Below are 24,724 nucleotides of genomic sequence, written 5' to 3'. Positions count from 1 at the left end.
GAAACGCCCTAGTCATTGCATAGAAATATTTTTTTGTAAATAACCCCTTTAAAAAGTAGTATTTAAGAAGTGTATTGGTATGGATGTTAAATAGCCTTGTAAAGCAAACACACACCTGTATAGTATATTGATTGCTTTATATATGAGCAAAGTTCGCTGAGCAAGACTGACACAGGCTGACAAAAGGAAGGGGTGATCAAAGCACACAGACTGCAGCCACCACTGTGGGGTTAATCAGTAATTTCAGGAAGTTCACTAGATGATAGGTTCCACCACCTCTCAATGGAGAACGACAAACAATCCCAGAGAAGCTTTTTATAAGTAAGACACCATCATGGGAAAGAAGAAGAAAGAAGAGAATGAGAAGGCTCCTGTCTCAAAATGTCCAGATAACTCCGCATTCAAACAGCAGAGAATCCCAGCATGGAAGCTCACCTTAACCCCCCAAATCGTCCTCAGCTCATTCTTTATCATCGGCCTCTTCTGTCTTAGTGTAGGAATCAGTTGGATTGTAGCCACTAGCAATGTTAAAGAAATATGGGTAAGAAATGAATACTTTTATACATATTTAATGATATTTTTGTCTTAGATTTTCATATATTTACTGTATTATTAGTATTTTTATTCTAACCATTTCAGAACTCAACCTATTTAGATTTTTTCATCTTCTTTTTTTTCCCTCCCTGCCTTCCAAGAGATATAACTTTTTTGCTTTTCAACATAGCCAAATGAGGGCTTATTTTTGTGGGACAAGTTGTATATGTTAATAACACCATTTAATGCACTGCATTTGGAAACAGGGAAAATATTCTTTGTGAGGTGATATTGAAAAACAAAAAAACACAATTCAGCCATGTTTTTTTGGGTTTTGTTTCAACAACGTTCATTGTTCAGTAAAGTTGACGAGATGAGCTTATTGTAGATTGTAAGCAGGGCCGTCTTTAATATTGATTGGACCCTGGGCAAAAATTTACTTGGGCCCCCTGGATCCTGCCTTCCCACACCCTTGCATGCAATCACGCCCTCCACCACAACACACACACAAAAAATCCACACACCTGGTAGAGTACAGTGAATGACTGTAAATACTTCCAATTCTTAAGACCTCCGCAGCTCAGGATCAGTGCTCTGGGCAGCTGGGCTCAGGCTGGAAGTGGCACCTCTCTGCAGGAAGGAGACCAGGGCTCGGCTCACCCTAGCATTACAGTGCACCCCAGCACCCCACAGTATGCAGTATAGCACCCTATAGTATACAGAAACCCACAGTATGCAGTATAGCACCCTATAGTATACAGCACCATACAGTATAGCACCCCACACTATACAGTACCCCACAGTATATAGTAGAGCAGTATAGCAACCCACAGTATACAGCACCACACAGTATGCAGTATAGCACCCCACACTATACAGTACCCCACAGTATATAGTAGAGCAGTATAGCAGCCCACAGTATACAACACCTCACAGTATACAGTAGAGCAGTATAGCACCTCACCATATACAGCACCCCAAACTATACACGATACAGCACCCCACACTATACAGCCCCCCGCACTATACAGTACAGCAGTATAGCACTCCACAATATACAGCACCCACAGTATACAGCCCCCCACAGTATACAGTACAGCAGTATAGCACTCCACAATATACAGCACCCACAGTATACAGCCCCCCACAGTATACAGTACAGCAGTATAGCACTCCACAATATACAGCACCCACAGTATACAGTATACAGCCCCCCACACTATACAGTACAGCAGTATAGCACCCCACAGTATACAGGCCCCCACAGTATACAGCCCCCCACAGTATACAGCCCCCCACAGTATACAGTACAGCAGTATATTACTCCACAATATACAGCACCCACAGTATACAGTATACAGCCCCCCACACTATACAGTACAGCAGTATAGCACTCCACAATATACAGCACCCACAGTATACAGCCCCCCACAGTATACAGGCCCCTACACTATACAGCACCCCACTATACAGTAGTTTACAGTATATTAGCATAACAGCCCCTGTCACCTTTTTCTGATGTAATCTTCACAAAAAAAGCTCCACAGTTAAGGCAAACTTCTGCTACAACACTCCTGGTAGACAGGACCTTGATGACCTCATAGCCATGTGACCAGTAATATTGCTAGGTTACTGGTCACATGGTGATGATGTCATCTAAGGTCCTAGAGAATCACAGCTCTCACAGTACGCTGCCTGGTGTGCCGGCAGGCATGGCATGGCAGCACCCTCTGTGTAGCTGACAGCCTGACACCCGGGGGAGTGGCTAGCAGGGCTCAAGAGGCAGCTGCTTTGGGCCCCCCAGGAGCAACTGGGCCCAGGGCAGCTGCCCCTTTTGCCCCTTGTTAAAGACGGCCCTGATTGTAAGCCTTCGCAGGCAGGACCCTCTCTCCTTCTGTACCAGTGTAACTCTTCTTGTCGATGCTTAATGCAACTGTCTGTATTATGTATGTATAACCCTTTTCATATGTACAGTGCCATCAAATGAATGGCGCTTTAATAACAAATAATAATTCTGTAGGTCAGTACGATTGCCAAATTTTATAGTGTTTATTATGTTTTACAAAAAAAAAAAAAAACAACTTTGAAAAATATTGTATTATTTTCATTGCCAGATTCTGACAGGTATAACTTTTTTCTATTTCCATCTACAGAGCTGTATAAGGGCTTGTTTTTTGAGGGGTGAGCTGTAGTTATTAGTCCCACTTTGAGGTGATATTCTCATTACTTTTTATTGTATTTTTTTGTAGAACAAAGTGACAAAAAAATGGAAAATCGGCCACTTTGTTTTCCTATTCAGACATTTTTGGATGCAGCAATACCAGCTATATTTATTTTTGTTATTGTTTATTTTTATATGTAGAATTAGGAAAGGGGATGAATATATATATTTTTTTAATATTTTAGTGTTATTTTTTACACATTTTTTTACTGTAATTTTTAGTCCACTTAGGGGACTTGAGTCTATGGGATTGTTACTGGCTGCCTGACAAACCTTGACGCAGGCCTGGGTCAACAGGCAGTTTGCTATGGCAGGTCTAAGAGCTGTTACAAGGCCCCAGGTTTCCACAGCATCTAAATGGAGCGCTGCGATTACACAGTGGGGGCTCAGATTGGAGGACAAAGCAAACCCCCCTCTGTCTAATTGCTCAGATGCTGTAGTCGCTACATACTGCAGCATCTGAGTGGTTAAATGACGGGGATCAGAGTTATCCCCGATCCCAGTCATTGGAGCCGTGTGTCAGCTGCATTACACAGCTAAAAACTGATGTATATGGACTGGGCTCAGCTTTTGCGCTTGCACCATATATTTACAGTGCACCAATGAAGTACAGTTACATTATAGTACATGTAAAGGTTAATCATGGTCTGCATAATTATAATTTTTTAATTCAATTTAAAATTGGGGTTGTCTCACTTCAGGAAATGGAATGTATTATGTAAAGAAAGTTATTACAAGGCACTTACTAATGTATTGTGATTGCCCATGTTGCCTCCTTTGCTGGCTGGATTCATTTTTCCATCACATTATACACTGCTTGTTTCCATGGTTACAGACCACCCTGCAATCTATCAGTGGTGGTCATGCTTGCACACTATAGGAAAAAAAAAGTCAGCCTCTCCGGTGGCTGGGACCATGGGAGTGCACATAGGCTAGTGCTTTTTCCTAAATTGTGCAAACACGACCACCACTGATGGATTGCAGGCTGGTCTGTAACCATGGAAACAAGCAATGTATAATCTCATAGAGAAATTAATCCAGCCAGCAAAGGAAGCAATTTGGACAATCACAATACATTAGTAAGTGGCTTGTATTAACTTTCTCTACATGATAAGTGCCACTTACCGAAGTGAGACAACCCCTTTAACGTGTCAAAAGCTGGCTATACCATCAAATATATATATGCTGAACCCGCCCATGGGACCAGGCAACTATTATGTATGTTGACCTTCCAACTGTCCCCCAATCGCAGATGTCGGGGGAGATTAGTATTGGGCTGTTTGATTTCAACATGTCCAATCCTTGGGAAGATAAACTCAGTGTCTCAGCTCCGCTCTTGATGCTCAGAACACATGCGTGCCCAGTGTAGCTGAGCTTACCTATATTCTGAGGGATTCAGAAGGGATAGCTTTCAGCTGAATGAGCTTTAGGCTAATAGTTATCTCATGTAAAGGGCCACTCTCGTTATTTCTTGTAGCTGTAGTGTGGCACGATTATGGAAGGTACAAAATCATTGTTGCCAGCTGAATCCTTTCACTTCCAAGTACAAAAACTAATTAAAGATCATAAGGCTACTTTCACACTAGCGTTTTTGCTGGATCCAGCAGGGTTCAGCAAAAACGCTTTCGTTACAGATAATACAACCGTCTGCATCCGTTTGAAAGGATCCGGTTGTGTTATCTTTAACATATTTTTAACATTGTCAAAACTGATCCGTTTTGAACTCCATTGAAAGTCAATGGGGGACGGATCCGTTTTCTATTGTGGCAGATTGTGGCAGAGAAAACGGATCCATCCCCTTTGACTTGCATTGGGGGTCATGACGGATTTCCGTTTTGCTCTGCATCCCAGAAGGAAAAAAAAAACGCAGCATGCTGCGTTTTTTTCTCCGGTCTGAGAACGGAACGGAATGCAGTTGAGTTTTGTCCCCATTGACAATGAACGGGGACAAATCTGAAGCGTTTTTTTTTCCCGGTATTGAGCCCCTATGATGGAGATCAATACCGGAAAACGTTAACGCTATTGTGAAAGTACCCTAAAATAATTACTTGAACATGAGTCATCTTCTTATCTAACCTGGTCTGCTGATTATCCTTTGGCCCAGGAATTACCATCAGTAATGAGGGCATAGGGCTGTATGCAAGAACTCCTCACAGATAATTGTGCCCAGATAAAAAGTAATTCTTTGGTTTGCCACTACATGCATAAAAAAATACATCCAGGAGGGAAGAAATTAAGGGACATAAAAATGTAGAAATTTAATGGATGTTTTTGCAGCAATGCCTGATAAAAATGAAAAAAATAAAATAAATAAATCACCCAGCAGTAAGACCTCATTAGCATGGGAGAACATTGTGCAGGTAGCTGTATGGTGCCACACACAGTCCCACATGGCTGCTGTACCATGGTCCATCAGGTGTATTTATGGAGCTAGGAGACAAAAGCTTCATATTTAGACGTATAATGGAGCATGCACAATTTAGTTTCCTGTATGAAATCAGAGCCATGTGGAGATACTGTAAGGACCCATGCATTTCCAAGTCTGTCCAATTATGGCTCCAGTCCATATAATATGAAGCACCATATGCATGAAGCCTAATGCATAATGGGGTGGGTGTAGCTAAAGCTTTGCTCATGGGCTCTGCTGCAAGACTTCAGCTTTGGCCCCCCTTCCTTCAGTGCTTTGTGGCAAGGGAAGCACATAGCCTTCGTGCTGCTTGAGGAAAAAATTAAAACGACACCTATACCCCCCCCCCCCCCCCCCCCATGCCAAATTCTTGACCTAACTCCTTCCCTCCAGCCAGAGGTGTAACTTAGCCTGCATGCACTTTCTATAATACCGGTGTCTTCTTATGCGGCACAAGGGTCTTTTGGCTCCTGGGCCCGGTAGCGTCTGCTACCTCTGCACCCCTTATAGCTATGCCCCTGCTCTCCCCATGATATCATGACAGTAACAAGTCTATATTAGCTGTAAGATACCATAAAATAGGTGAGGTAGGTGACAGATTCTCTTTAAAGGGGTTCTCCAAGACCAGGAACCCCTTTTGATATTATCAGGCATGGTGCAGAGATAATAAAAAATATTCACCTGTCACTGGCACTCCAGTTCCGTTCTTCTCCTCTTCCAGTCCTGGAAGTGTGACAAGCTGTCTACACATGTCACCACTGCTGGATGATCAACGTGTGCAGGCACGGCACGTGCCACCACTGAGGACATTGCCTGACCAACAGTGATGACGTGCATGTAGATGGCACGTTCTGATTCAGTGGTGATCAGGGAGCTCACTACTGGAACCAGTGCGCCAGTGACAGGTAAGTCTTTTTTTTTTATCCCTGCACCATGTCTGGCAATATCAAAATAGGTTCCCAGTTTCGGAGAACCCGTTTAACTCATAAAGTGTCAAGCTAATGATTCCTACATTGTGTAAATCCTACTTTCTGCTGGATGTGATACATTATATTGTGTTGTATTATTCACAGATCACCTATTCTGACCATTGTTCATACTGCTCACAACTACGGGAAAATTCTTCAAATTCAGAAACTTCATGCCCGTGCGCTGTTACGTTTTCTGTGAAAGAAAAGATTCAGGTCAGTATAATGAAACTGATCAGACATATTATCATCTCATTCAGATATACTGACACTTGAATGGAGGCTTTGTTTTTTTTTTATGATACTTTTTATTGAATTTTGAAATGCAAAAAAGTAGATTCAAAGTCAGATTCTAGGAACTGCAGCCTTCACAGCATGGAGAAAAGGAAGAGAACAGTCAGAGGAAGAGGAGAAGGTTAGAAGAAGCAGTTCAGGGGGAGGGCTATAGTGGACTGTGGACATCAAAGTGTAGGTGGGTCTATGAGACGACTTATGGGAGGGGCAAGCTCCAACAAGACGGTCAGCTTTTTGACAAATTTGTTGGAAGGAGGTTTCTTATATATAGAAAAAGATGCAGCGTTTGACCTCAGTGAAGTCCACAAAGTTCTGTACGTCACTTGTTTGGTTGCCAAAGAGATGAAGATCAGGCCATGAACCCTCTGAAAGACCCTCAGCCATTGCCCACCAATTCCACACTGGTTAACCCTGATCAACAAATGTTGGACTTTAGGGTAGTTCCGCCAGGTATGCAGGATGTTTCTGGGTAAGGTGTATGTTTGGAAGCAAGAGTGAGAATCTAGGGAACAAGTGGACAATTCGAAAGGGCATTACATAGCTACCTGGTGGGAGTTTTTAAAGAGCAAGAAATTATGAGAGCACTTGCTTGTCCTTTCCCACATGGCTTGCCATCTGAATTGTGCAACTGATATCCCAGATCTGTCTCCCATTTTTGTACATTGGCTTAGGTTAGGCTATATTTGGGAAATTGTGGCTGAGGTGATCACCTCAGCTTTTTTTTGAGTTGTGTACATCCAGTAGTAAACTGTGGAGATATTACATGCATTTCATACCATTCTCTGGTTACAGGGGCGTAGCTAAAGGCTCATGGGCCCTGGTGCAAGAGTTCAGCTTGGGCCCCCCTTCCCTCAAACCTTCGTGCTGCATGAGGCAAAAATTGAAACTGCACCCCCCCTCCTCTATACCAAATTCTTAACCTAACCCCTTCTGTCCAGCCAGAGGTGTAATTTGCATACAATTTCTATAATGCCAGTGTCTTCTTATGTGGCACAAGGGTCTTTGGGCCCCTTAGGCTCCTGGGCCCGGTAGCGACTGCTACCTCTGCACCCCCTATAGCTACGCCCCTGTCTGGTTAGTCTTCTACTTCTAATATATACAAGCAGACATCATCATATGAGTATTGGACAGCAGAAGTCACAGCACCATAGATAACTATAGTTCACTGAGTTCGGGTCAGCAGTCAGTCCAGAAATGAGGCTGTCACATAGACTGTGCTTTACGGACCGCACATGCTTGTCTCAAACTGGCCATAGTCCTCATGCACACAACTGTATTGTTGTAAGGATCTAGTCATTGTTGCTATTCATGCCTCCGTTTTTTTCATGGATCCAAAGATCTCGCCACAGATCCTATTCTTTGTCCATTTTTGTGGATAAGAATAGACATTTCTATTGATGACCGTGAGAAAAAAAAAGAATGCACATGGAAGCTATTCCTTTTTTAAGGATCCATTACAGATATAGTGACTTGATATACAGCATCCTTTTTACGGTTTTATTGTCATGTAACTTTCCATACAACAGGGAGAAGTCTTTTTGTATTACGGGCTCAGCAACTTTTTTCAGAACAATCGGAGATATGTGATATCCAGATTTGACACCCAGCTGCTTGGAAGAAATGTGACCACTAAAGAGGTCGGTATTATTTTACCTATATTCTTACTATTAGGATTTGTCCCTATATTTTGGTTTTAGTTTCTAGGATGATTATAGTAACTCTGCCTGTAGAACGCGATCAGCTGCTCAAACTGGCTATAGCTAGAGCAATTTTTCAGCCAATACGATTGAAAATGATGATAACTAATATACAGGGGTAGGTTGAGAAAGAGAATCATTGGCGCTGAAGGGGCCCCAGCACTAGCCACAATCATAGGGCCCCACCAACCACAAAGAAGAGTAGCGTCAGGGGCCAGAGTGGTTGCTCTACACATTCTGCCTCCCTTCATGCTCAGGTAGCTGCTCGGTGGATGTTTTGCTGCTTTATACATCCCAACATTTGAATCCCAAATTGTAAGCCCTTCCTACGCTCCTTCCTTGAAATAGCCTAAAAATGTCATTTTCAAGCCTCCTCCTCATTGGCAAATGATGTTGGGGGAGACAAGGATCGGGCGAAATGAATATTTTAGCCTGATCCTTTTGTTCTCCCAGGAAATAAACCACTGCCAGAAATGTTTGGCCGCTGCCTTCTCCACTCTCCCCATAGAAGACACAGACACATTCGGCCGAGCCAAACGTGTATGGGGGTCGGGGGAGAAGGGAGGGGGTCAGGAGAGATAGCTATTGAATGTGTATGGGCAGCTTTACTCTGAGCACAGCACAAGAACCAGGCCCTAGATCAGGGGTAGGCAACCTCCGGCACTCCAGCTGTTGTAAAACTACAACTCCCAACATGCATACTTGCACTGCTCTTCTCAGAACTCACATAGAAATGAATGGAGCATGCTGGGAATTGTAGTTTCACAACAGCTGGAGTGCTGAAGGTGGCTGACCCCTGCCGTAGATGAACAATGAAGATAATAAGTGACTCTGGAAATATGTGAGAAGCTAAATATAATCTACACAGTTACATTATCACAGGGTAATAACCTGAGCCTCCCGCACCACTCCCCGCTTCAAGTTTACAATGTTACTCACTTTTTACGGCACCTACAGAATACGTCAACTGAACTGTAGAAAGCAATGAATGGATATTGACACTGAATAAACAGAAGCTGCATAAAATGTGAATAAAATATATCATTGAAATTTAAATGATACACGATTATGTTGGAATTTCATCCATAGATAATGCTTTACATACCCCAGGAAGAAGGTATACAAGTGAGCTCTTAACAAGCTCTGCCTCTAAGCCACCAGTTAAGGTAAGGTAGCTATCCTATAAGTCAAGAGAGTTATCAAACTGGTGTAACATAGAACTGGCTTAGTAGCCCATAGCAACCAATCAGATTCCACCTTTCATTTATCACAGCTCCTTTGGAAAATGAAAGGTGGAATCTGATTGGTTGCTATGGGCAACTGAGCCAGTTCTACTTTACACCAGTTTGATAAATCTCACACAATGTTTGACCTTTTAAATAGGCCTTGAGACATGACTTGGATATTGAATAATCCAGCACCGCATCTGCAGACAGCTGTTTCGGGGTGAAGTGCAGAGCAGAGAGTACTGGCTTAGCTGCGTGAGAGGCCTAAGTCAGGATTTAGGGAGTACTATTTCTCCTTATAAGTGGCATTAGAGGCAGAGCTAGCTAAGAGCTCATTTACATACCTTCCTTCCCAGAATTCCAGAGGAGCATCAATGATTATAATGATTATAATTTTAAGCAGATTCATAAGTATCACATCTGGGATATATTGTAACAGCATCAGGGACGGATTAAGTGCATGATAGGCCCAGGGCTGTCTACTCAATTTGGGCCCCTCCCTCCATTTTAGTTTAGTTTTCTTTTGTATGAAGAGGCTGCGGTGCTTCGTGAGCGCCACAGTCTCTTCCTAGGCCATATGACATCTCCAGACCAAAAAAAAAAATTACCCCAAATTGGCTCCTAAACTGAAAAATTTGGTCGCCAAATTTAAAATACATATAATTATAATAAAAAAGACTTGGAGGAGAATACAGCACCACATACCTCTTACATCCAGGGACATCTCCTGTCATGTAGACTTTCTCTTTCCTCTTCTCCTCCGTTAGACCCAGACCACCATGACAAATTCTTTCAGCCGCATCTTGTCTCTGCAGAGTTTGTAACACAGAGACGTTAGATTTCTAAATTTTTCCATCAACCTCCTCATCCTGGTGTCCCCACAGCGTCATCCTGCTGCCACTCCCAATACTGTGCCCGTGGTGCTCCCCAATGTCCCAGGTACTATACTGCTGAAAAAATACTGACCCTAATAGACATAATTGGGGTCATTTATCAAACTGGTGTAAAGTAGATTTCCAAAAGACCTCTCAAAAATGAAAGGTGGAATCTGATTGGTTGCTATGGGCAACTAAGCCAGTTCCACTTTTCACCAGTTTGATAAATTACCCCAAATGTCCCTATAGTGTCTACAGCAGTTATAATGTCCCCTAGAGTGCCCCCAGTATTAATAACACCCTATATTGTGCTCCAGGTAATAATCCCTGTATAGTGTCCCCAGAAATAATAGAATTTCCCCTACAGTGCCTCCCCAATAGCAACGCCCTCCACGCTGCCCCAAATAGTAATTTCCCCCCACACTGCCCCCACATAGTAATCCCCCCATAGTAGTTTGCTCCCACACAGTTATTTCCCCAACATAGTAATTTCCACCACACTGCCCCCATATAGTAATTTGCCCCCACACAGTAATTTCCCCCACAATGTCCCCACACAGTAATTTTTCCCACATTGCCCCATATAGTAAATTCCCCCCACATAGTAATCCTTCCCATAATAATTTCCGCCCACATATTAATCCCTCCCATAATAATTTGCCCCCACATAGCAATTTACCCCCCGATGTACTGTCTCTTCATATGTCCTCCTGTGTCCCCTCTCTCGCCATGTCTCCCAAAGTTGCCACATAAAATTAAAAAAAAACAAAAAAAAACTAAAAGCTAAATACTCACCTACGTCATCACCCCCGCCTGCACCGGGATTTCACTACCTCATAGGCCTCAGTCCTACTAGGCCCAAAGCCTATGGCGGTGATTGGCGGCTGGGCAGGGAACTATGCGCTCCCGTGCCCCGCTGCAGTATGTGGACGTTCGGGTCGGCGTTGGCAGCCCCGGGCCCAGCATCGCTGGGGGGCGCGACCCAAATGCCCCTATTGTAATCCGCCATTGAACAGCATCAGGTTAACTGAATTAAGGCTCTTTCACACCAGCGCTATGGATTTCTGTTGATCTGTTCGACCCGAACAGAACTAAACCAATCCCATTGACTATAATGTAGTTTGTTTCCATCCGGGAGAACACAGCTTTAGCAGAGAAAAAAGTCCTGCATGCAGAATAATGAAATCTGCGATGGAGGCCCAGTACGGAGCCTCCCACACAGATGTAAACAGACCCTTAGTAGAATTTAATCTGACTTCTTGTTTGTTACCCTCTCTAGAGCATACAGAATGGCGGCTACTGTGCTCCATTTTCTGTATATAATAATGGCACCCCAATGGCTCCCTGTGGTGCAATTGCCAACAGCATGTTTAATGGTAAGTAGGTAATACACAGTATCCAAATAATACTACCATATAGTGACCACATAGAATGACCTAAAACTGCCTGTCTAAACAATAATGATACACAATTCTTAAATAGTAGAAAAGTTAAAGGGAATGTGTCATCAGAAAATGACCTGCTGTTTAATTCACTTTTTTATGCTTAACATATTTTTAAATTATTTCTGATTATTTCTTTACAATGGCAGACCTGGTTCTCTGCAGGAATTGTTGTGCTTTTATTTCAGGTTCCACTCTTCAGAGGTTTGGATACTGTCTGATCTGTAGACAGCTCTCCATAATGCAGCAGGAAATTAACTTTTTGAAATATGAGATTTTTAAATTAACCACTAAACAAACTCAGGCTGAGAACATTGCAATGCCACTGCCACAGAGGCCCCCTAGAATAGGGAGATGGGTTACTGTAGGTTCTGATAGACTGAGAGTTGTGGATAGAAGGCATGTCCCACAGTCTGTGGCTCTCCATAATTCATTTGCAGCACTTTCAGAGTGCAAGAGCAACATGGAGGATGGCTCAAGCACAGTGGGTGAGAAACAATCATCTCCCATGCCTAAAGTATGTAAGACTGCAGCCAAAGACAAAAAGGAGAAGGTGAGGATTGATAGTAAGCAGCTGTTGGTGGGCGATTCCATCATAAGAGGTGTGAAGTTTGAGGAGAATGGTGTTGTGAGATGTCTCCCTGGTGCTACCGCTAGCAGGGATAGACGACGGATCCTTAATATTGTTAGGCAAGCAAAGCAGGAAAGGGAAGTGGATGTTATTCTCCATCTTGGGACAAACGATCTGGCTTGCAATGAGGTTTCAAAGGTGAAAGAAGCTTTTCACACACTTGGAAAGGATATACGGGAGGTTGCATCAACTGTTTCATTCTCTGCAGTTTTGCCTGTGCATAACCTTCAGCATGACAGGAAGATGCGCATTAAGGAATTCAATGTATGGCTTGGTGAATGGTGTCTGAACCAAGGGTTTGGCTTTGTGTCTCATGTTAGCTCTTGTTGGAATGGAAAAGAACTGTACAAGAAAGATGGTTTGCATCTTTCTCTCAAAGGAACGAATGTCCTCGGTGAACAGTTCCAGGTATTTGCTAAGAAGCATTTAAACTAGGAAAGGGGGGCAAAAGAGTGATAATCCAGCAGTCCAACTGCCCCCCGGGACAATGCCAGAAGAGGCCAGTAGCACAAAGGTTAAGGAATGACAAGCTCAGAGTCTTGTCTACAAATGCTCGCAGTCTAGGGAATAAGATCAATGAACTTGAGGCTATAATGGCATCTGAGAATATAGATGTAGTGGCTGTTACTGAGACGTGGTTCAAGGGGAGTAATGACTGGGATATATCAATACCAGGGTTCTCTCTATACAGGAAAGACAGAGAAGGCAAGAAGGGGGGAGGGGTGGCCCTGTATGTGAAAGATAACATAAAATCTAATATGATACAAGTTAGCGAGAACAATTTAGAGTCAGTTTGGGTTACCGTGCAGCTTGATAATCATAAGGTAACTCGTGTAGGTGTGATATATAGACCACCTAGCCAAGTCAAAGAATTAGATGATCTACTAGTTGAGGAAATAGCTAAAATGACATTGAAGGGGGAAGTTATCATTATGGGAGACTTCAATCTGGAAAACCAAAATAGCTAGTTCTGCCAGGAGTACAGATATTCTAAATTCCCTACTGGGATTATCTCTACAGCAAGTAGTGGAGGAGCCAACCCGGAAGGAGGCCATTTTAGATTTAGTATTCACAAATGGGAATTTGGTATCTGATATTACTGTAGGGGAAAGCTTGGGATCTAGTGATCACCAGTCAGTGTGGTTTACTATAAGTACAGTGACTGAGTCACACCACACAAAAACAAAAGTTTTAGATTTTAGAAAAACAGACTTTTCTAAAATTAGATTAGTGGTATACAAGTCCCTATCAGACTGGAACAGTTTCATTGGAGTCCAGGAGAAGTGGCACTATTGAAGGCAACAGAAAATTGCATTAGGCTTGTCAGTAAAAGCAAAAAAAGGAAGAGACCACTGTGGTACTCAGCAGAAGTGGCCAAAATCATTAAAAACAAAAAGATAGCATTTAGGAATTATAAAGAAAAACAAAACGAGGATGACAGACAAATTTATAAGATTAGGCAGAGAGGCCAAACAAGTTATAAGAGCTTCCAAAGCACAGGCAGAAGAGAAATTAGCTCAGTCAGGGAAAAAAGGGCAGAAGGCATTCTTCAGATACATAAATGAAAAAAGGAAACTAAAACAAGGAATTACCAAATTAAAAACAAAAGAAGGAAGGTATATAGAAGAAGATAAAGAACTAGCTGACTGCCTCAATGAATATTTCTGTTCAGTTTTTACAAAGGAAAATGAAGGAGAAGGACCTCAGTTAGGAAAGAAGACTAATGAATCTTTTGATGCATGTGTCTTTACAGAGGAAGAGGTTCTAAGTCAGCTGTCTAAAATTAATACAAATAAGTCACAGGGGCCTGATGGGATACACCCAAAGCTATTAAAAGAGCTCAGCGTTGAACTAGCAAAACCATTAACAGATTTATTTAACCAATCGCTGGCAACAGGAGTCGTCCCAGAAGATTGGAAATTAGCAAATGTTGTGCCCATTCACAAGAAAGGTAGTAGGGAGGAATCGGGCAACTATAGGGCAGTAAGCCTGACATCAATAGTGGGGAAATTAATGGAAACCATACTTAAGGAGAGGATTGTGGAACATCTAAAATCCCATGGATTGAAAGATGAAAAACAGCATGGGTTTACTTCAGGGAGATCATGTCAAACTAATCTTATTGATTTTTTCGATTGGGTGACTAAAATAATAGATGGAGGAGGTGCAGTAGACATCGCTTATCTAGACTTTAGTAAGGCTTTTGATACTGTCCCACATAGAAAGCTTATCAATAAAGTGCAGTCTTTGGGCTTGGACTCCCATATTGTTGAATGGATTAGGCAGTGGCTGAGGGACAGGCAACAGAGGGTTGTAGTCAATGGAGTATATTCAGACCAAGGTCTTGTTACCAGTGGGGTACCTCAGGGATCTGTTCTGGGACCCATATTGTTTAATATCTTTATCAGCGAAATTGCAGAAGGCCTCGATGGTAAGGTGTGTCTTTTTGCTGATGACACAAAGATTTGTAACAGGGTTGATGTTCCTGGAGGGATACACCAAATGGAAAAGGACTTAGGAAAACTAGAGGAATGGTCAAAAATATGGCAACTAAAATTTAATGTTGATAAGTGCAAGATAATGCACCTGGGACGTAAAAACCCAAGAGCAGAATATAAAATCAGTGATACAGTCCTAACCTCAGTATCTGAGGAAAGGGATTTAGGGGTCATTATTTCAGAAGACTTAAAGGTAGGCAGACAATGTCATAGAGCAGCAGGAAATGCTAGCAGAATGCTTGGGTGTATAGGGAGAGGAATTACCAGTAGAAAGAGGGAGGTGCTCATGCCGCTCTACAGAGCACTAGTGAGACCTCATTTGGAGTATTGTGCTCAGTACTGGAGACCATATCTCCAGAAGGATATTGATACTTTGGAGAGAGTTCAGAGAAGAGCTACTAAACTGGTACATGGATTGCAGAATAAAACTTACCAGGAAAGATTAAAGGACCTTAACATGTATAGCTTGGAAGAAAGACGAGACAGAGGGGATATGATAGAAACTTTTAAATACATAAAGGGAATCAACAAGGTAAAAAAGGAGAGAATATTTAAAAGAAGAAAAACTGCTACAAGAGGACATAGTTTTAAATTAGAGGGGCAAAGGTTTAAAAGTAATATCAGGAAGTATTACTTTACTGAGAGAGTAGTGGATGCATGGAATAGCCTTCCTGCAGAAGTGGTAGCTGCAAATACAGTGGAGGGGTTTAAGCATGCATGGGATAGGCATAAGGCCATCCTTCATATAAGATAGGGCCAGGGGCTATCCATAGTATTTAGTATATTGGGCAGACTGGATGGGCCAAATGGTTCTTATCTGCCGACACATTCTATGTTTCTATGTTTTTTTTAATTTTCCATGTCACATTTTTTATATTTAAACTAAAATGAAAAATCCTGCAGTTTTAGCACTGGCCACTATGTCTAATAATTGACGCCACTTCTTGGTTTGTGCAGATTACTTTACTGCAGTTACCTTATCTGTCATTCTAATCCTGCCTGTAATGATATCACCTCTGTGTATAGATAAGACAGGATCCTCCATTCACAATAGGTGATTGTCAGAGCTTATCTATTCTTTCATTGTACAATGACCTCTGCACAGGTCACAGAGCATGCCCAGAAAACTCTCCCATAGAAGTCAATAGGGTCAGCTCCTGACCCTTGTGTCTATGGACCACGGGCTGCCATAAAGCAATTTTATTAATGCTGAGTAAATGCTGTTAAGAACAGCTCAGACAAGATGGGCATAATAATGTTCAGCAAATAAAATAAAAAATCTACAATCAGAAAATAAAAACTGATTAGAAAAAAGGATATTTGCTACTATCTGGTTTTAACTGGCAGATAACATTTTTGGTGACACATTTCTTTTAAAAGGTTGTCCAACAGTAGACAAAGGTATTTATTGCTTTTAATGTGTAAAATAATGTAACTTACTAGTATGCCTTAATCTTTCACTTCTGTATTCGTTCCAACATAGACATTTAGCCACCTCCTCAGTGATAGGCTTCTCTGCAACAGCCATGATGAAAAAAAGGTATGGCTTAGCTAATGGACTGAGCCAGACAGACGGACCCTTCAAGCACATCACTAAGGGGTAGGCAGCTCCTCGTCTGTGCTGGAACAAATGCAGAAGTGGTGCTTCCTGTACCACATGACAGGCGATGAAAAGGGGTAATGCAAACCGTTTAGAAAACTAAAATATAATAGTAAGTTCAATTTTACTTAAAAAAATTAATTATTTTTAATTCTTTGGACAACCCCTTTGATAATAAACTCCCTGGTAGTCTAGTGCAGTGAAATTTTACATTCTTGACTGGCAACTCCTAAAAACAGCCCCTGCAGTTTTCTAATTGGTTACTTCTGTAACTACAACCCCAATTTCCAAAAAGTTGGGACACTGTGTAAAATGTACATAAATGAATATATAAACAGAATGCAATGATTTACTAATCTCATTGAGTCATATTTTATTCACAATAGATGATAGAACACATATCAGATGCTGAAAGTGAGACATTTTACCATTTATGGATCTCGAAAAAGTTGGGACAGGGCCATGTCTACTATTGTGGAGCATCCCCTCTTCTTGCAACAACAGTCTGTAAACATCTGGGAAATGAGGAGGCCAATTGCTGGAGTTTTGGGAGAGATTTGATGTAAGATTCTAGCTGCTCAATAGTCCTGGGGCTTCTTTGCTGGATTTTTACTGGATTGTTTATGATGCACCAAATGTTTTCGATTTTTGAAAGCACCCAGACCGTTCTTCTGTGAAGCCATGCTGATGGATGCAGTATGCAGGTTAGCATTGCTGTGCAAGGCATTCCCTGAAAGACACGTCTGAATGGGAGCCAGGGGTGTACCTATAGGGGATGCAGTGGACCCAACTGCGACCGGGCCCCCAAGCCAGTGGTGCACCGCCAATTATGCATCATCGTCCTCAGGACATCAATACAGTTGAATGTTGTGGGGGGGGGGCACGGGAGAGATTTCTCTCTGCCCCGCCGTTACTCTCTGATAGGTTTTCAGGCACCGCATCGCCAGCAGCTGCATGGAGGTAAGTATATGTTTTTATTGTTTTTTTATTTGGCACCATGATGTTGGGCCACGATGGGGAGGGGAGAGCACTATAGGGGAATCTACTGGGGGGGGGGCTAAATAGCGGCATTTTGTAGTGGCACACTTAAGGGGGCATGTTCTTGTACTGGCTCACATTATGGGGGGCACTATGGGGACACTGGTTCTACTGGGGGCACTAATGGGACATTTTTAGTACTGGCACACAGAAGGGGGCATTTTTGGCACTGGCATGCATTATTAGGAAGGTATTTTTTGCACTGGAATGCATTATAAGGGGGTATTTTTTGCACTGGTACACATTATAAGGAGGTATTTTTTGTACTGGCTTATATTATTAGGGGGTATTTTTTGTACTGCCGCACATTATAAGGGGGTATTTTTTGTACTGGCACACATTATAAGGGGGTATTTTTGTACTGGCACACATTAGGGGAATTTTTGTTTTACTGGCACACATTATAAAGAGAATATTTACTACTTGGGGACTATTGGGAACATAATTACTAGTATGGGCACAATGGGGCATTATTACTATTGGGGGCATTGTTAACACTAAGGGCACTCTGGAAGGTAATTATTTCTTGTGTTGGGACGTTGGGGAGCACTATTACTATGGGAGGCACCCTGGCACAGTATCAGTTTAGCACAATTATTTCTGGGGGGCATTATGTTTATTAGTATCAGGGGCACTATTTGCTGGACAGTTATTTTTTAGGGTACTGTGTACCAATAATTATTGAAGGGTGAATTGTTTCTGCAGTATAGTATTGGGCAGCACAGTGGGCACAGTATTGGGATGGCAGGATCGGGTTTTGAGAAGGTGAGAGGATGATGGAAAAGTAGGAAACTAAGATTCTGTTTGTCAAACTCTGCAGAGACAAGAGATGGCTGAAAGAAATCATCATGGTCTGAAAGGAGAAGATGAGGAAAGAGAATGTCTACATCAGAGGAGACATCACTAGATGTAAGAGGTATGCGGTACCTGTATTACCCTGTATGTTTTGTAATGCTGTATGTAATGTTTTCCAAATATGTCTTCAACAGAAGGGCTGGAGGGAAGGGGTTAAGCTGAGAATTTGTCATGGGGGTTCCATTTCAATTTTTGCCTCAGGCAGCACAAAGGCTAGGTGCACCCCTGCCCCTTTGCCACAAAGCATTGAGAGAAGGAGGCCAAAGCTGCACTCTTGCACCAGGGTTATTGATCCTTTAGCTACACCACTGATGGGAACTTGTATTGTTCTAAAACCTCTATATACTGTATACTGCCACTTCATACCATCACAGACGCAAGCTTTCGAAATTGTATTCTATAACAAACTGGATGGTCCCTCTATTCTTGAGTCTACAGAAAACGGCGTCAAAAAACTATTTCAACTTTTGATTCACCTGATCACAGAACAGTTTTCCATTTTGCCTCAGTCCATTTTAATTGACATATGGCTTCTTCTGTCCATGATGCAGCTTTAACTTGCATTTGTTGATTGCACAGCGAACTGTGTTCACAATGATTTCTGGAAGTGTTCCTGAGCTCATGCAGTGATTTCCAGTACAGAACCATGCCTGTCTTTAATGCAATGCCACCTGTCTGTAGACATTAATTTCTCCAGATTCTCAGAATCTTGTGATATTATCCACTGTGGATAGTGGGATATTCAAAGTCTTCTCCCTCCTGATCTCGAATTCTCAACAGAGTCCCGATGCACAAGCCGATAAGAAAAATAGGTAAAAAGCATGATCTGCTTCACCAGCTGTTTTTTTCATTAGTACTACTTACTTTTCCAACATTTTTTTGCTTCTGTCCAAACTTTGAGATGTTTTGCTGCCATCAAGTTCTAAATGATTTTTTTCATGAAATGCTAAAATGTCTCACTGTCAACATCATGTGTTCTATGATCTATGGTGAATAAAATATGGGTCTATGAGATATATAGATCTATATCATATATTCTGTTTTTCTTTACATTAATTTCCATTTTACACTGTGTCCCAACTTTGTTGGCATTGGGGTTGTACTTCGTTTTCTATTGGTTACTTACATTTTTCTTGAAGTTATTGAATATTGAAGTTATTTCTTAAAGTTATTGTTATTGTATTATTCAAATAACAGATAAAATCTGTTCTGGTCGTGTGATGCTCACACAGATTCAGAAGAAACCTTTTCTGTGATTCTACATAATATTTTTTACCTTTTGTGTTAGATACAATAATACTGGTCTATCAACCGAACTCCACTTCCATAATCCAAGTTCCATTGCTAAAAACTGGAAACACCTGGTGGTCTGATAAGAATGTAAAGTTTAGTAACCCCAAACCAAACGATGATCTTGTGCAGGCATTTGCAGGTAATGTACATTTTTCTCACATAATATTGGAAATACTGAATCTACTTTTTTCCAAGGGTGTCCTAAGGATCTTAGCCAAAGTCTTAGCTAAGTGTCCTCCTTTGAGTTGAAATGTTATACAATGTTTTATTAGTTGTGATGATCCTGGACCTTGTGTGAGGATCCCGAGTCAATCAAACAAGACAGCTCTAAAGACATTGGAAGTAGTATCTAAAGGTCCTATCTAGTGCCAGCAGGTCACTCAAGTGTAGAGCATGGGTTAGGTTAGGATAGCTGGAAAAAGGGCATTACAGATTTTAGTCCATAATAGCAAAGGGGAGCTATAGCTGTTCGGTTTGTTTCAGCAACAAAAGAGTGTAGAAGTAATGAGAATACAGATTAAATTAAAAACAGGGTGTCCTATAAGGCTATAGATGCCAGGACCACAGGCACAAACAAAATCCCAGCACAAGGAATAGCAAACATACAGGATAGGGACTAGGAACTAGGCAAAACTATGGCAGAAAAAGACAGAAGGAGCAGATCTTCAGGAACTAAGCTATAGAAACAGTGCAGAGGTCTACTGATAAGTAGGATCATGATCTGAAGATATGAAGCAATAAGCACTAGGGGTCTAAGAACATGGAAAGACATAGAGCTGTACTACAGTACTTCTTCTTGTGTGTGCAACATCCAATGCAGGTAGTTAGTATAGAGAAAATCTAGTTACTGCACTGACCTAAACAGATTATGTTGAGGATTTGAATTTCAAAGCCAGATCCTTTTGTTCTCCGGAGAGATATGCCACTACCAGAGGTGTCCTCCCTGGTGTCCACCCCAGGCTGTAGTGGAGAAAAACTATGGGGGATAAAGAAAGAGAATTTGGAAGTGGGACATGGTATTAACCTAGGCAGGGTGACCATATCAACACACATACATGCTTGGCCAATCTATTGTGCAATTTTTTCCCCCAAATATTGCCACAATTTACGACAAGTCTAGGTACTCTCACTTTAATAAGTGTGGGCCAATGTGTTTAATACCTCCATTTAATATGGAAATACTGCTACCATATGGTGCATACATGACAGTGCCATATATTTCCCATAGAATAATGCCATTTAATGCTAAAATAAAACTGCTATGTCATAATAATCCTGGTATAGATGACAAGACAAAATATTCTATAAAGTGCATTTAATCTAATTTCATTGTGAAAATAAGTCTTACAGCAGTGTACGGTATATATCAAATAACACTCCACTAGAAAAAGTGCAGAATCTGAATACTTACCACCAGTTGATAGCATAATGTGTGGCATGTTCGTTCCGTTGTAGAGAGGTAGCGCATTCAAATGCTAGATGGCAATGTCTTGGGGACCACATCCCCTTCCTCTTGAGTCCAGGTGGTCTATGACAGTAAGAATCTTTTATTCTTCCAATCTTATTTTGTCTCCTGCTGACACCAGCCCTGATCATGCATGTTAATATATAGATGACTCATAGCATTGAGAAGCTTTTTGTTAACTTAGAAGGACATTCTGCTCTAGTGATGTGACTGTCACACAGATCCAGACACAAACACAGCACTAACAAACCAACCAATCATTATTTTGTCTTTGCAGGAAGTGCAAGGCCACCATATTGGCAGAACCCAGCTTACGCTCTTGATCCTCTTGACCCCAATAACAATGGTTATATAAATGATGACTTTATCAATTGGATGAGAGTGGCAGCTTTCCCGAACTTCAGAAAACTTTATAGACGTATCTCACGAATACAACAGTTCTCTGATGGCCTTCCACCTGGAAATTACACCTTCGTCATTGAATACAGTATCCTTAAATCTAAGGGCATATTTTGTGATAGATAACTTCCTTCCATCAAGTTGTTGGAATAAATCAACCATTCCTATCTCACCAACCACTCTCAGATATGACAGGTGGTGTTGAACCTTACTGGGTATTGGGAGGAGGAAAAAAGGTTCTGACCCAAATTCCCAGGTTAATTTGCTGGTGCCACTATAGCACAATAGTATATAGAGCTGTTCTCAGCTAGAGAGCCGTGTGAAGACATACACACTCCAGCTCTAAAGTCTCAAGGGAGCTCCTTTGGCACTCCATCCCTGTACAGCACTTGTGCCGAACGAGCTACCACAAGACTTTTGGTCCAAGCGTGAGTACATATTCTGACTACGAATATTGCATGACCCCTCAGTGCTTTGCACTGGTGTATCTGACAACTATGGGTCAGCTGCCAGCTACACTGGAACTACTCCAGGAGTTAGCGGCCTGGTTGGTTCCCTGCAGCAAAGTCTAGATATTCGGATAGGGGACTACTGGAAAGCTATATTGAAAAATTAATCAGCACTAAATTTTGCACAAAAGAAACAAAAATGCACGTTCAAGGGCTGAAATCAAATAGAGGTGATATTTATAAAATCAATCTATTATTGTCTTAACGTAAAAACTCAGATTTTCCAGTATCTAAATTCGGAGGGAAAAAGCATGTGATCCTGTCAACCCTATCATGGTGCGGAGGAAGTAACATGTTTCTGGGAATTGCATACACTGTGACTGGAGCAGCCATTGTACTCACAGCATTTGCCATGCTTGCTGTGCACCTGAAGAAACGGAAGCCTAAGAAGAAATTTACTGTCAAATAAGTTAAATTGGCAGTAACCTTCTGGTATCTCACTGACTCTTTTTTTATTGCTGCATCTGTAAAATAAAAATGACACATCAGCAGATAACTCTCTTAGCTTATATTGGCAAACTCTAATAAAGGTCACAGATCCATATTGTATGAATGCATAAGTTGGCATTTATAGCCTGGTGGGGGCCCATACTGTAACTCATTGTGGTTCCGTATGAAATTGGTACTTGGAATTAGAACATTAATTATACTGTATGAGACATTGCGCTGTATTACAGAAGAATTTAATAATGGAAGAAATGCCTCTTGGGTTGAATACTGTGCCATACGGAGGCACCATACAGAATGCCTAAGTATTCCATAACACAATCTTAGTGTGCCATGATGGAGGCTCTGTGTAAGCACCTTGGCCATGTCCATGAGGCCTAAAGAAAATGATCTTTGGCAAAAGTAGCGTGTAGTAGGAAAAGGAGACAACACCCATTGAAGTGCCTGAAACTGAAGCACTCGGTATAAAATGGGTTTTTATTCACTTTCATTTAACTTTTTTCTTTTATGAACAAATCAGAATTTTTATTAAGGCCTCATGCACGCGGCCGTTGCCTGACCGTGCCCAATATGCGGACACTGGCCGTGTGCACCCCGCATCACTCCAAACCTTAAATGTGCATACAATCCATGTTACCTTTATCCTCATTAATGAAAATGTCTTGACACTGATGACACGTTATGTGTTCCTGGATTGAAAATACGATTTACAAGTTCCCTTATTCGTTTGTAGTACTACCCACGTACTGCATATTACTACCCACGTACTGCATATTACTACCCACGTACTGCATATTACATTTACTGCAGGTTATGACATAAACTACATGTTTGGGTGGAGCAATTAATAAATGATTTGATAACATGCGAGACCCCTGTATTTGTAGATATTATTTCCTTGGTATTATTAATGAATTTGCATGTTCCACGCCGAGAGGAATCACATTAATAAGTACCAGTGGTGTGCAGCCAAGTTTCCTTCTTTTTACCCATACTGATAACATACCAAAACCGAATAAGACTTTACAACTGAATTGCCCCTGATGAAAGCATTACTGCGTTCCAAACGCACAATAATAAGTATACTACACCGAGAGGTCTACTATACATGTTCCAAAGTTTATGAGGTTTTATTAAGGTATGCAGAGTAAACTGCTCTTCATCTATTACTTACAGTATTTGCATTTCGACCTGCACTTTTTATCTATCCAGATAACCATGATTACTTGTATAAAGGACAAAATTATAAGGGTTTGTTCACACATCTGTGTTCGTGTTGATGTCCATGACAAGGAGCTCAGTGTTTCATCCATGAAGGTGTCTGTCTGTTGTGTGCCCTTCCATGTGTCATCCCTATTCCATGGACACTGCTAGGCTGAAAAAGAGATTTCCAGAGCATCTCCTATCAATGGTCAGCTAAAACCACTGATGGAACATGGAGACCATCCGTGGTCCTTCAGTAGTTTTCATGGATCCATAGACTTCAGTGGATGTGTTTGGTCTGCAACACGGACCAAAGTAGTGCATGTTTCTCTTGACTATAGGTCAGTGGAAAAACAAGGATGTGTGAATGCCACTTAAAGGGATTAGCCAAGACTATAAAATGCTCCCCCATATGCAGGGCCCTTCACAATGAATATACTTACCTGGCTTCCCACTCCCTGCGCCACTCCTGTTCCCGCACCGCTGCTGCTTCACCCAGTGTGCGGATGAAAACATCCGGTGTCGGGGGGAGCAGCCAATGGCAGCCGGGGACGAGGACAAGCCTCCCTAGCGTTACCCGCGATGCTAGGGTGGCTCGTCTTATCACCGCCTGCCATTGGCTGCTCCCCCCGACACCGGATGTTTTCATGCGCACACTGGGTGAAGCAGCAGCGGTGCGGGGACCAGGAGCAGCGCAAGAAGAGGGGAGCCAGGTACGTATATTCATTGTAAGGGGCCTGGCATATAGGGGAGCATTTTATAGTCTTGGATAACCCCTTTAAGTCTTCAGGCACACAACTATATTTTTCATCCGTGTGATATCTGCAATTTCTGTGGATTGCGCATTGACCCATTTATTTCTATCCGGTCATGCCCACAACCGCATTTATTGTGGATCTATGTGGTCGTTCCACAAATTTTTGAACACGTCCTATTTTGGTCCGTATTGTGGATGAGAATAGCCGTTTCTGTTGATGGAAGTGACCAAAATGCAGAATGCACACAGGAGGTATTGTAGTTTGCAGATCCATTTTTAGTGGACCAAAATACGGACAAGGCTATGTGCTTGAGGCTAAGCCGAAATGCAAATTTAATAATCAGTCTACCCATTGTATAATATAC

The 24,724-nt window shown here is 41.8% G+C and overlaps 1 protein-coding gene across 1 annotated transcript; it reads left to right on the top strand.

Annotated features, from left to right (window-relative positions):
* The first annotated feature begins 246 nt into the window (after positions 1–246).
* LOC120993228 (cell cycle control protein 50C-like) lies at positions 247–22,499 on the top strand. Its single transcript, XM_040421778.1, has 7 exons — positions 247–541; positions 6,236–6,346; positions 7,951–8,061; positions 11,511–11,598; positions 19,575–19,718; positions 21,322–21,531; positions 22,171–22,499. Exons 1-7 carry the CDS (start codon positions 335–337, stop codon positions 22,359–22,361), a joined length of 1,062 nt encoding a protein of 353 aa, XP_040277712.1. The 5' UTR covers positions 247–334; the 3' UTR covers positions 22,362–22,499.
* Positions 22,500–24,724: the final 2,225 nt, after the last annotated feature.

Source organism: Bufo bufo, chromosome 3 (assembly GCF_905171765.1).
Source record: "Bufo bufo chromosome 3, aBufBuf1.1, whole genome shotgun sequence".
NCBI classification, from domain to species: Eukaryota; Metazoa; Chordata; class Amphibia; order Anura; family Bufonidae; genus Bufo; species Bufo bufo.
The sequence above is the reverse complement of the archived record's forward strand: the minus strand, read 5'-3'. Positions and strand labels throughout refer to the sequence as shown.